We start from the raw sequence: 14,231 nt of genomic DNA on the forward strand, positions 1-14,231 counted from the left end.
TTTTTTTAGTTAATACCCATTGAAGTAATTATCATGCACTTTAACAAAGACTAAGATTTTTTAATAATTGAAAACTCCATACTGCAGTGGTTCAAAACTTAACCTTCACAATGCAATCAACTAGGGATCTTTTAAAGCCCAGATCACACCCCAGACCAATTAAATCACAGATCTCTGAGGATGGAACCCAAGGCTTCGGTACTTTTAAGTTCCCCAGGTGCTTCCAATGTGCAGAAAAGGTGGGAACCACGGCCATAATGATTGAAAATGGGTTTCGGGTCATGTCTTAATCCAGGCACATTATGTAATGCCTGTTGTCAAATGCTCAGGCCTGTATGGTTTTCAGAGGCTCATTGAACAATTATTTTTTAAGAACCTGCTATGTAGCAGGCATTAGGGACACAGGAGTGAACTAGTCCCTAACTTCATGAAAATTACTGTGAATTTAAAAATTACAGTAAATGAAGTATTTGTAAGTATTTATGTAAAGTAAATAAAAGCTGAATTTAAATAATGAGTAGTAGAACCAATTGGTATTTTACAGGTAGGAATGGTAATTCTCAACACTGGACAGTTTTAGATAGGGAAGTCGGTCAAACATTTCACTGGGGTCTCTGATAAACATCTCATACTTAACATGTCCAACCAAATTTGAGTTTCCAGTATTACCCCACTGACTAAACTACACCTCCAGGCTTCCCCATTTCTATTACTACCCCCTTGACTACTATCACTCATCAGCAGATCCTATTAGCTTTACCTTCAGAATATATTCAGAATTTGACCACTTCTCACCAGCTCGGTCTAAGCCACAATTGGTCTAAGCCACAATTTTCTCATCTCAACTGTGATACTGTAATGGTCTCCCTGCTTCTGCCCATGCAGTGATCCCCTTAAAATGTGGAATATGATCATTTCACACCTGTGCTCAGACTTCAACTGCTTCTCCCTCAGAATGAAAGACACCTGCTCACAAAGCCAAACTTTACTCACAGTGCTCCAGCTGCACTGGCCACTTTGGTGGTCTTCACCATGCCAGCCATACTTGAATCACAGGGCCTTGTTGCTGCTATCCAAGGTAGAAGGTTTCCCCCACCCCCACTGGATATCTTCATGACTAGATCTCTCACTTTCTCAAGGTCTTTACTTAAAACTCAACCTCAGTGAGAACCGGTGGAGAGTAATTGGGGAGTGGGGAGTGCTGTTTAAAAAAGATACTGTAACACAGGAGACTGGATGAGTTCAACTGAATACTTTTTAAAACTTTATATTATGAAATAATTACAGATGCACAGGAAATTGCAAAAATAATACAGAGAGGATCCAGGTACCCTTCCCACAGTTTCCTCAATGGTAGCATCCTTCATAACTATAGTATAATATCAAAACCACGAAATTGAAATTAGAAACCATCTACAGACATTATTCAGATTTCATCGACTTCACATGCACTCATTTGTGTGTGTGTGGTTCTCTGCAGTTTTATCACATGTAGACTTGTGGAACCACCACTACTCATAACTAAAAAAAACAAAAAATGTAGTGGAATTGTCCTATAATCTCAGTGATCCCTCATTCTACCCCTTTATATTCATACCCTTTTCCCTCGCTTATCTCCGTTCTGCCATACCTAACCCCTGATCTGTTCTCCATCTCTGTAATTTTGTCATTTTTGAGGACATTATACAAATGAAATTATTCCCAGTGTAACCTTGTGAGATTGACAGATTGGCTTTTTGCCCTTGAGAATAATTCCCTTGAGGGCCATCTAATTCTTACATGTATTAATTGTTTGTTCCTTTTTATTGCTGAGTACATACATGCATGTACCACATTTTAAGTATTCATCCACCAAAGAGCATTTGAGTTGTTTGAATAAAGCTGCTGTGACCATTTGTACACATGTTTTTGTATGGAATAAATTTGTTTCTGAAGTATTTTTTGAAAGAATAAATTGGTATCCTTGGTCTACCTCTGAAGGAGATAAATAAATTAGACTACACAGTCTTAACTTAAAATGGACAAATGCCCTCAAAATACAATTTCCCAAAAACAGATACAAGATGAAAAGGAAAATTGGAATAATTCTTTTATTATCTATTGTCCCACAACAAATAACCCCAAAACTCAGTGGTTTAACACAACATTTATTCTTACATTGACTGTAGGTCAGCAATCTGCATGGCTTAGATGGGTGCTCTGCTTCAGGTCTCACAGGCTGCAATCTAGGTGTCGGCTGCCACTACGGTCATCTCACGGCTCACCTGGGGAAGGGTCTGCTTCCAAGATCACTCCCCTGAATGTTGGCAGGATTTGGTTCCTCCTGAATTGTGAGCATGAGGGCCTCAGTTGTGCATTGGCTGAAGGCTGCCCTCAGTTCTTTACCACATGGGCCTCTGAAGGGCAGCTCACAGCCAGTATGGTAGCTTGGCTCATCCAAATGGCAAGCAAGAGGAGCCTGAGACTGAGGTGGGGCAGAGGCCACATAGAGCGAGCCATAAAGAAGTCATAATATTTTATAATCTAAGCTTGGATCATTTTTGTCATTATTTCTTCGAAGCAAGTCACTAGGTCCAGACCGCACTTAGGGGCTGAAACAGCTCCCAAAGACCCCTGTCTCCTGTTATTCATGCCCTTGTTTAATTCCCTCTGATTGGAGGTTAGACCTAATGACTTTTTTCTCTCCAATCAGGAGATAGAAACCAAATGGGGAAGTTTGATACAAAGTCATTAAAATCTAATAAGTGAGTGACTATAAGATAAAAGCAAATTCCATATGGTATCCTAGGGCTTAGAGAAAGTACCTAAAATACAGACTTAGAGAGGGGCCCCTTTACCAAGCCGGGTTCAGACCTTACTGGAGGAGGCAAAGCTCAGCCCACTGGACAGCAGAGAAGTTTGTTGGTTTGCCCAGGCTGGAACTAGCTGCTGGCAAGCAGAAAGTCAGTCTGTGGACAGCAGTGAGTTGTACCGGAGCCTGTGGAAGGAACTGGCACCAGTGCAGACAGGAAGCCTTTAGGTACCAATGCAAGGAGGGCCTTTGGAAGCTCGTGGAGGCAGGAGGCCTTCAGGGCACTGCCCACCGTGTTGAGAGACCATGCGAAAATTACTGCTAGGGCAGACCGAGGTTGCATATATGTAAAGAATACGTCATGTCCAAATAGGGTTACCTTAGGTATGTAAGGTTGATTTTGCATTTGAACATCAGTGTATTTCACCATATTAACAGATTAAAGGTTATATTCGTTACTATAAGGTCTCACAATTTAATGGAGCTCCATTTTGACTGGCTGATAGAGATTAAAAATATATATGTAAAGAAGAGAAACTCATACTTCTAAAGAAATTTTGCTCTTTAGATTTTAAGTCTATGGGCTATTTAAAGAAAAATGTTGTTACTAAAAATACTGTTACTAAAGCTATGAAAGCAAAGAGGTTTTCTGATTTTCTCAGATGCCTTAATCAAAACTTCAAAAAGAAATTTAAGTGCTTCTTAAAGACAGTCCAGTATCTAAAGAAAATTTTGATCAACAACATTAAAGCCCACGCTAAAGATACCATTTGTAAAACTTAAAAAGAGAGAAAAATGTTATGTTATCTGTTTCATAAGGGAGTGGTCCTTACGGTTTAATATTCACTAATACAAAAAGAAAAATTTGTTTTTCTCCAGACATCCCACATTTCCCCCCTTTTATAAATCCAGTTTTTGTAACCTCCGTTGACAGTCACCTATTGACTCTTACCTTTATATGAGTAAATTTGTATAGAATTAACTATATCTAGGTTATTCTTTGACAGGAGATACACAAAGAATGAGTATATATATATATATACATAAAGAAGAGGTATCAAAAGGTTGGATGTGGGCATTCCATTATTTAGAAGTCAGAAGCAGAGGAGTTAAATGAGGGTATCAGTGAAGCTAGAGAAATGAAGGAAAGGCAGCGTTCTGAAAACCAAGAATAAAGGTTGCCAGAAGGAAGAGTGATTAACTGCCAACTGCTGCTGAATGGGTCAATGAGAGCAGAATTGAGACTTCACAGATTTGGCAAGTCATTGATTATCTTAACAAGCGTGGTTTGAGTGGACTGGTGGGACAAAAGCCTAATGAAAGTAGGATGAGGAGGGAATAGAAGAAAGGAAATACAGAACTGTTCTGGGTCTGGATGGACCTGATTAGATGTAGCTGGAGGAGCATTAGGATGGAGGAAGATGAGGGTTGGCTTTTAAAAAAAATTTTATTTTTGGAACAGAATAGATAATTTCAGATGATTAAAAAGTACACATACAAAGTTATATATGAGAAGTCTCTTCCATTTCTGGCCCTCAAAGGTAACCTTTTTATTTGCTATATATTCTTCAGTGCTTTTCTTTATGCATATATAAGCACATAGTACTATTTGTATTTTTTTATGCAAAAGGCAGGAAACTAACCCATAACGTTCTCCATCTTGCTTTTAATTTTTTTTAACTACAAAATATATTCATGCAAGTATATCTAGAGGATGAACTTCCAGGAGTGAATAAATACTTCTCAATTGCCAGCCATAAGAGTTGTTATCAGTTTAAACTCACCAGCAATATTTCCTGTCAGTCTCACTGAATGTTAGTCAAACTTTTTGATTTTTAACAACTGAATGGTGGGAAATGATATCTGAGAGGATTTTTTTGAGATGAAAACTAGGAAAACAGTATGCTGCAGAAAGCAAGCCTGAACGTGCAAGGGAGACAGAGGAGGTAATTGCAGGAGCAGAGTCCTTTGCTAGGCTAGGGGAGTGCGATCTGCTGTGGGGGTGATTACTAGGTACAGATGCAGGGGGTGGTTGGTACATTTTGAGGGTGGACTCAAGTGCCAGTCTCTTCTGATTGCTTCTACTTTTCAAATAAAATGAGAATCAAAGTCAGAGGGGAGGGAGTGTTGAAGAGATGTGAACTGCTCCTCTGAGAGAGTGGAAGAGTAGCCTGCCCAGGGAAATAGGATTGTGGGCAGCACTGAGGACCACCCCCCTCACCCCCTTGAGGACTCCTGCCTTGAACTTAAAGTGAATTTTGAGGAACAAGGAACCACCGTGGATGATGAAGAACACTGCTTCTGGGAGCTATCAGTAAAAACAAAATTAAAAGCAAAGCATTCATTTAACAAGTATTTATGGGGACATCTCCTATGCAGAGGCACTTGGTGGGTGCTGGCTTGTCACTTGAAGCAGATCACAAGCATATTCAGCTTGGCTGTTCACACCAATATAATTAAGGTAACATTATTCACTCTGCCAACAAAAATACAAAAGTCACCAAAGGATCTCTTTAAATGAATGGTCTTAAGCTTGGGGCTTCTGACTCTTGATAGCCTAACTCAGAAAAGTATGCACATACACAAATTTGCAGACAGTTTCAGGTGATCATAGAACAAACGAATCCCTCCCTCAAATTAAGAGCCCTATTTTAAACGAGTGTTTTATTCTAAAGCTTGAATGATTCAGTTTACACAAAGCTTCTATTAGTTACTTTATGGCTGTGGATCAGCCATCTCAATAAGGGCTCAGAATTTTAAATCATTTTAGGTTTAAAAAAGTTGCAAAAATAGTACAGAGTTCCCCTATAGTCTTCACCCAGAATCCTCAAACGTCAACATCTTGCATAACTGTATAATACAATTATCAAAACTACTGGTACTATTTTTAGTCAATAGATCTTATTCAATGTCGTCAGTTGTCCCAGTCATGTCCTTTTTATCTTCCAGGATCCAATCCCGGGTCACATTGCGTGTAGTTGTCATGGACCTCTCTTTTAAAACAAATTTAATCCAGTGGCTGTGTGTTCTTGCGCAGATTACTTAATGTCTCTAAGTCTGTCTTCAGTTTTAATAGATATGATGTGGTTAAGAACGGCTTCGTAAACTTCAAAGTAACTAAGTACATTATTCTTATTGCTCAAAGCTGGTCATACATAATGTAGCTTCCCGTTCAAATTAAAACAGAAACGTATTTCTATTGTCTAGGTGTTTTGTCCCCATGTGCGACCCGTAGTTTCGCCCAGCCGCCAGAGAGGCTCCCTCCAATTGGGCAGAGTGCGTCTGCCCGATTCAGGACGGCCGCCTCATTGGTCCGCAAGGTCGGGATTCCGGCGTCTCCTCTTAGTGTTCGGGGTGCCGACCCACTTCTCTGTCTCCAACCCGGCGCTCTCTTCCCTCCGAAGGGCCCACAGCTGCCAGCCCGAAGTCATCCAGACTGAGCTAAGCCGGTTAAGTACACTGAGGTCAGCGGGAAAGAAAGGGCGGGCACAGAAGGCGAGGGAAGGTGGTGGAATACGGGTGGCCGGCGAGCCGCGGCAAGACAGCCTTGTCCGCCCGCCCAACTCCCGCACGGTCTCCGTGGCTTCCCAAACCTGCCCTTCCGTTAGCCCCTCCTCCCTCGGGCTCTTCCGAAGGCTCTACGCACCCCTCCGCCGCCCTTCCGTGGGCCCCGGCCGCCTCACTCCGCGAGCCCTTCCTCTGGCCCCGCCCTTGGCTCCTCCCGCAGGGCCCCGCCTCCCCTGGCAGTCCCTCTACTGGCTCCGCCCTCACGGCGCTCCTTCAGCGGTCCCGCCTTTTCCGCTAGCCCTCTTTTGGCCCCGCCTCTTTCCCTGACTCCTCCCTGGGCCCGCCTCTTCCGTTAGCCCCTCCGCTGGTCCCGCCCCTATCAGGCACGCCCTGCTACCGGTGTCAACCCTTCCGTGCACCACCGTGTTGCATCCACGCCTCTTAAGTTTGGTTCTGGCTGGTCCCCGCTCCTAGCGACGTACCTGCACGATTCTCTCAGTTTACGCAAACCCTGTGCGCCCCTGTCTCCACCTGACTGCTAGGGTTCCTAGATCCCCGCACCGATCCAGGCTGTCTCCATAGGCATTTAGCAAATTGTGCAGAGGCTTTGTGCTGGATATTGCAGTTCCCTGCTTTCTAGAGCCTCCTGCCCCTTGGGAGAGTCACTTTGTAACGGAGTATAACAGGAGGGTGGTAGCGATGCGATTTTCCACTCTCCTGGATCGGAAAGCAGGCCTGAGAGGGCCTAAACTGTACCTTATTCCCCAGATGGGCCTGGATTCTTGTGATGCAGAACAATCTAATCGTTGTGCTTTAAACTCTTGGGAATTAGTAAGATTTTGTCATGGGCCCTTTTAACCAATTGTAGCCTATCCTCCCAAACCCTCAGAGTGGGAAGTAAGGCAAGTGAATGACTTGCCAAACAGTGACTCAGCGTCACATTCTTGATGCTGTTTTTTGTTTTTCCTGAGAATTCTTACCCAGTTTTTAAATTATCCGGCGTTCTTAGTTGGTAGAAACCTAAACATGTGTGAATAAAATCTCCAGTTAGTAAGTAGATTCCTCTTAAGTCACCATGCTAGTACAGTGTAGCTTACTCAAAAAACAGTGGCATACACCTTCAGTCTTAGGCATCCCTGGGTCTGATCCCAGCCCCAGTAGTTGCTGTAAAGCTTGGTAAGAAGCTTCCCTTAGATCTGAGCCTAAGTTTCACCTAGAAAAAGAACATGGTTAACCCTCTTATGCAGGGTCATGTACAGATTTGTTGAGATGCTGCTTATGAAAAAATTGCTTCTAGGGTCTTATAAATAGGATCACAGCACAGGTGAGCCCCTTTTCTTCAGATCATGTCTATGGTTCAGGCCAACAAAGAGCCTGATCTGTTGCCCTCTCCCAGGCACCATGACAACCCTGGATGATAAGCTGCTGGGGGAGAAGCTGCAGTACTACTATAGCAGCAGTGAGGATGAGGACAGCGACCACGAGGACAAGGACAGAGGCAGGGGCACCCTGGCTGGCAGTTCGATGCCTGTAGATGCTGAGTTGGCTGGCGAAGGCATCTCAGTTAACACAGGTACTGGGGATCCCTGAGTTCGGGGAACAGGTTTAAAAATGTCTGCTAAATATGTATCAGAAGTCTCCTGATCACTTCTAATTCCAGTCCCACTTTCAGAAATAACCTAGTGTTACCATTTCACTGTGCATGCTTCTAGCCATCTCACTGCACAATACCAATGTTTATGCAGAGCAGCATGAGCGACCTGCATCTGAATTCAGCTTCTCAAATTAATAGTTGTTTGATATCACATAAATCACAGGTATGCATATATTGGTGGTATAAATCCTACAAATGGCATATTTACATTCTTACATTTTAAAATTTCCAGATTGCGGTCAGTTGAGAGGGCACTGGCTTACAGTTTAACCAGTAATATGATATTTTCCCATACACTTGCCCTCCTACTGTATTATCAAAATTTCTGATCTTTCCGTCCTGATGGATGACAAATGGTAACTCAGGGTAGTCTTATTTTCTATCCTTTTAAGAGTGATGTTGAGCCTCTTTTCATAATGTTGAGTATTTTCATAAACTCTGTTCGTTTTTAAATTGAGTGGTCGTGGTTTTTTTACTGAATAAGTTGTCTTTTCTCCATTGTTTTGAAGTGTCGATTTTACTCTGTACTGAATTTTTGTTTATATTTGTGTCTTTAGCTATATTATGTTGTCTCTTGCATTGATTTCTCTTTTACTTGCTATATCCCACTCTTCTAATTGTATCATAATACAGTTTAATATCTGGTCGGGCTGGTGTCACCCTCAGTACTTTTCTGTGTCATTATTTCCCCAACTTTTGCTTTCTGATTATTCTAAAGCAAATCTAGGAGCATGCACATATATGTGTAATCATGTATTTTCATTGGGAATGCATTAAATACATAGATTTAGGGATAATCGGCACCCTTGTGATGCTGTCTTTCAAGTCAGAAATACAGAATCGCTTTTCCATTTGTTCAGGTCTGTCTTAGAGTTTCTTGGTAGTATTTCAAAGTTCTCTTCATATAGGTTTTTATATTTTTTGCTGTGGTAACAAATGACCTTCAGATCTCAGTGGCTTTTAACAATAGCAAAGGTTTATTTCTCTGTTTTACATGCAGCCTGTGGGTCAGCAGCCGTTCTGCTTCTCCTATGTCCTCTCATTCTAGGAACTAGGCTGAAGGAGCAACCCCTGTTTGGGACTTGCCATTTTCATGAACAAGCGTAGAGAAAAGGAACAGACTGTTGAAAACATGTAATGGTTCCTAAATTTTTTTCTTGGAATCCATTGGCCAAGGCAAGTCCTGTGGCCAAGTCCAACATCAGTGGGCTGGGGATACATGTACTCATCCCACAAGAAGACTACAAGTCACATGGCGGGGGGCAAGGAGGCTTAGGGAGAGCTGAAATAACGGCACACCCTACCACAAGCTTGTTATAAAAATTCAGATAATATAGAAGAGTAGAAAGAAAAGATGAAAGTTCTCTCTCACCAGCCCCTTAGATCCCACTACCTGGAGACAGCCACTGTTAACAATTTAGATATCCTTCTAGCCCTTTTTCTGTGAATATACTAGTGTACACATGCATATATAAATACCCATAAATATTTATGCATGTACACGCAATTCTTCTGAAAATCAGATCATACCATGATATTATTCTGCATTTTGCTCTTTTTTTTGACTTAATATATTTGAACATCTTTCATGACAGGATACATATAGCTACCTAGCTACCACATTCTTTCTAAGAATTGCTTTATTTTCCTTAGAGTAGATGAATCATGATTTATTTAATGCAACTCCCATTTGTTGGGGCTTAGTTTGACCCTCTAATTATTGCAAACCATGCTGGATGGACATCCCTGCATGTAGATCATGCTGCTGCGTGAGCATCACTGTGCAATCAATGGAGCAAGTTTAGACAGATGTGGCTGGCCATAATTCCTTGCCCATTCTTCTTGATCACCTCCATGTTCACCCCCAACTCAGGTCCAAAAGGTGTGATCAATGACTGGCGCCGCTTCAAACAATTAGAGACAGAGCAAAGGGAGGAACAGTGCCGGGAGATGGAAAGGTTGATCAAGAAGCTCTCAATGACCTGCAGGTCCCATCTGGATGAAGAGGAGGAGCAGCAGAAACAGAAGGACCTCCAGGAGAAGATCAGTGGGAAGGTAATTAGGAACACCCAGCTGCTCTCTGAAGCTTCCCTGGCTGCTGTAACTAGGATTAGGGATTCAAGAGATGTAGGATCTTTATTTGTCCTCCAAGAAGCTGTGTAATGCAGGGGAAAGTCTAGAGTCCTTTCTTAACTCCAGCACACCTGGGTTTGCATCTCAGCTCTGCCACTGGTGGCTGAGGGGATGTCTCTTCTGTCTCTTCCGTTCTGAGTCTGGTTTGTCATTGGTTAGATGAGGTCAGTGGCCCTGCCTCACAGGGCCGTGTGGGTACAGTGTGCATCACAGTGCCTGACCCATTGAAAGTGCCCAATAGATGTGAGTTTCCTGTCCTTGATTGAGGTCTTACCTTGGCCAGAAATAACTCTCTGAGATTGGTGGTAAAATTCCCATTTTACACATGGTGAAACTGAGACTTGGGAATGGGAAGGAACTTGCCCAGGGCACGCAACTAGTAAATGCTAATAGGAACTAGGTTCTAACCCAGATTTTCCTGCTCTTGCCGTGATGTCGCTCTGTTTTACTTGAAGCCTATTCATGAGAATTATTTCTAACGAGGAAATACAAAATAAGCAAATGGACACTCTGGAAGATGTTTGGAACCATGTCCCTGACTCTGTCTTACCTTCCCAGGATCAGAAGGACCTTTCCTTTCCCCTATGCCATCTGAATGTGGACGAGCATCTGGGACTGCCTGAGATCATTTGGCTATGGCCCAAAGCAGCTCTTGGCTGGAAATAACAGGCAGTATCAGGAAGCAGATAAGAGGACTCAGCGTGGAGCCATTTGCCTTGACCAGGAGGATGATTTCTGGGCATTAGACTTGAGCAAAGACTGTTACAGAAGCAGGCACTCTGGTAGCCAAGACAGGGTGGAGAGCTCTGGGCAGAAAGAAGAATGGTGTTGGCAGCAGGTGATGCAGTTACATCTGCAGTCATGTTGTGGTCCTGCAGCCTCCGGCCTCTAATCTGTACCGGGTGAGGCAGAGGGAGGCCCTGTTACAGGAGAGGGATGTCTTGCTGTACCAGGGCAGGAGAAGGAAGCCCCTTTTGTTGTAAGTTCAGCTGGCTGTGGGGCAATGTGCCGACTGGACACAGTGTTTCTTACACTTGAGTAGGGGAGACCAGACGAGGCAATGCATCACATGGCCGCATGAGGGCAGTCTGGAGAGGGCTGCCCTGTGCTACTGGGCTGCGGGAGCCCTACAGACCCGGCACTTCTCCCTGCCAGAAATAGGGGAGTGGTTAAGCAAATATGGCACATTATGTATAATTTTATTACAAAAATTGGGAAATACGAGGAAATATTTATGTTTTAATAAAATGTTTAGTGGAAAAAGTAGGTTATAACTTAACTGGTACAACCACAATTGCTATTATGAAAACAAAAACGATTTCAGCATGTGACTGGCAATAAAGAATAACAGGTTTTTAGAGAGTGTGTAACTGTGTTTTGTTCATGTGGAGGGCAGAGATTATGAGTTTTTTTTTTAAGTTCCATAATGTCCTGTTTTTTTACAACAACTATGACAGAAAACAGTAGATGAAATAACTGATAAAAAAAGAGAAAAGCTCCTGAAGTGACTCTAACTGATGCTGCCCGTTTGGATTGAGAGGCAACATGGTGCACCAGTTAAAAGCCTGGGTTTTAAAAAATTTTAGTGTGATTCCCGGGCTTACAGTTGCTCCCTGTAAGTTTTTCAAGTCTTAAAATCTCATCTGTAACACAGGAGTAATTAAAGCCCCTTTCCAATGGGGTATTGTAAGGTTCTGGTGAGATGTGAAGCATATAGAGCCCTTAGCCTGGAGCCTCAAATGTCATGAACGTGAGGATGTGGTAAGTGTTACCACAGTGTGTGGTTTGTGTTTCTTGTGCTCACCTGCTGGTCCCCCTGCAGATGACTCTGAAGGAGTTTGCCGTGACAAGTGAGGGCCAAGACGATGAAGAGTTCCTCCAGCAGTACCGGAAGCAGAGAATGGAAGAGATGTGGCAGCAGCTTCACAGGGGGCCCCAATTCAAGCAGGTTTTTGAGATTCCCAGTGGAGAAGGGTTTCTAGACATGATTGATAAAGAACAGAAAAGCACCCTCATCATGGTCCATATTTATGAGGATGGCATTCCGGGGACTGAAGCCATGAACGGTTGCATGATCTGCCTTGCTGTGGAGTACCCAGCCATCAAATTCTGCCGGGTGAAGAGCTCAGTAATTGGGGCCAGCACTCGGTTCACCAGGAATGCCCTTCCCACCCTGCTCATCTACAAGGGGGGCGAACTGATTGGCAACTTTGTTCGTGTCACTGACCAACTGGGGGAAGATTTCTTTGCTGTGGACCTTGAAGCTTTTCTGCAGGAATTTGGGCTGCTCCCAGAAAAGGAAGTCTTGGTGCTGGCGTCTGTGCGTAACTCCACCACCTGTCACAGTGAGGACAGCGATTTGGAAATAGATTGAACAGATAGTGTGGTTGCATAGATTTCTCATTGTTTGGGAGACACATGGCTATGTGTTTATTTTTGTTGCTTCCTGCGTCTTGCTTTTCAGCTGTTCATTGTAGTCCTTTTTATTAAATGTAAAGCCAAGAAATTCTTAGATTAAATCAGAATGCTGAATCACCTTATGACTAGCAATGAAATTACTTAAAATTGTATAAACAGGAGGCTAGGCTTTGGGACTATTTACTTAAGATTCTTTAGCATGACATTTCTGTTATTGTTTCCAGGCAATATTTACATAGCATCCTTAAAACAGTGTCCTGGAAATTGTCTTCAGAGGATCTCAGGGAGGTCTCTGCCAGGTCTGGGAGTATAATTCTACAGTTAGTCTATTATTAGCAGCATAAATAGTACATTTCCTTCATCAAATGATTACCAATTATATTTACTTATAATCAGATCCATAGTCTTGGAGGGCAGTTAATTTTTTTTCCCCTGACCCTGTTCTCCAGAGTCTTGTTGAAAGGTTCCAGACCATATGTATTTGCCCCATCAAGAGGGTGACATCTGTTGCTGGAGTCAGTGTCCTGCTCAAACACTATTAAATCTAGAGTAGGAGAAACAATCCATGCTGCTGCCTTCTTGATAGTCTCTCAAAAGACCAGCCTGACTTAAAAAAAAAAAGGGATAGGACTGGGAAGCATATTTACAAGGAGGATCTTTCAGTATGATACACCTGCTCATCTCTTTGTCTGTTGCTCGTTTATTTAACAAGGTAACTTTTTGGTTTAATGTAGCTCTAAAACCTTTTTTTTTTTTTGCACATTGGTAAAGTAGCTACTGTACAATAGAGGAAAATTTGCCAAAAATACAGAAGCAAAAATAAGAAAGTTAGAATAATCTCTAATCCTACCATCTAGAGTAAAACACTATTAATATTTTGGTGCATTTCCTTCCAAGGTGTTTTCTTTGTATACATAGACATTTTGTTTGTTTTTAAATAACACAATGGGATCTTTCTGAGCACACTGTTCTAGAGCATGGTCAGCTAACGTGTCAAACTTTTTTTGCATGTTATTAAAGAGCCTACAACATTTTAAAAGTGGCTCTTGATATTCCATTGTATAGACAGGGTGTAACTTGCTTGGTGCTTGTCTCTTAACAGCAAAGACTTTTTATTACAAAGGTAGTAGATGTCCATTATAGAAAATGTACTAAACATTGTTAAGTTAAAAACAGGCTTAAAGCCCTATAATTCTACTGACCAAAAATAATCTTCATTATCATTTTTACAGGTATCTTTCCAGTCTTTTTTTTTTTTCCTATTTCTGTTTATAGTAATGGTTGTCATTTGATTTTTTTCCTCTTGTTTTATACTTTTAAAAAATGTGCATTCTAGGGTCAGGGAATATGTAATCTGGAATTAAAATGTTAGCTTTAAATTCAGTTTTGCTTTTCCTGGTTATTTGGGAATTGACTGTAGACATATCTTGAAAATATCTGTTGTAGTTAATGAGCAAGTGGGTTTTTCTGATTTAAAAAGCTCATTGTAGAAAGTGTATAAAGTATAGAAAATTATTAGAAGCAGAAATAACTGTTGTCGGTGTTCTCATTTATTTTCTTCTAGTCTTTTTTCAATATTTGTAATAGCTTTGAGAGCGTGGTGCTTTACTTCTGTGTTCTGTTTTATTTAATATCATAAATACTTTAATGGGTTATAAACATTCTGAATAAATGATTTTTAGTGGCTTTGTAATAGTCCATCATTTGGATGTGCTGTAATTTATTTAA

At 41.8% G+C, this 14,231-nt stretch overlaps 1 protein-coding gene across 1 annotated transcript; it reads left to right on the top strand.

Annotated features, from left to right (window-relative positions):
- The first annotated feature begins 6,034 nt into the window (after positions 1–6,034).
- PDCL (phosducin like) lies at positions 6,035–14,189 on the top strand. Its single transcript, XM_017675993.3, has 4 exons — positions 6,035–6,255; positions 7,695–7,871; positions 9,826–10,007; positions 11,908–14,189. The coding sequence occupies exons 2-4, from the start codon at positions 7,700–7,702 to the stop codon at positions 12,457–12,459; spliced, it is 906 nt and encodes a 301-aa protein (XP_017531482.2). The 5' UTR covers positions 6,035–6,255; positions 7,695–7,699; the 3' UTR covers positions 12,460–14,189.
- Positions 14,190–14,231: the final 42 nt, after the last annotated feature.

The sequence above is a fragment of the Manis javanica genome, chromosome 2, assembly GCF_040802235.1.
Source record: "Manis javanica isolate MJ-LG chromosome 2, MJ_LKY, whole genome shotgun sequence".
NCBI lineage: Eukaryota > Metazoa > Chordata > Mammalia > Pholidota > Manidae > Manis > Manis javanica.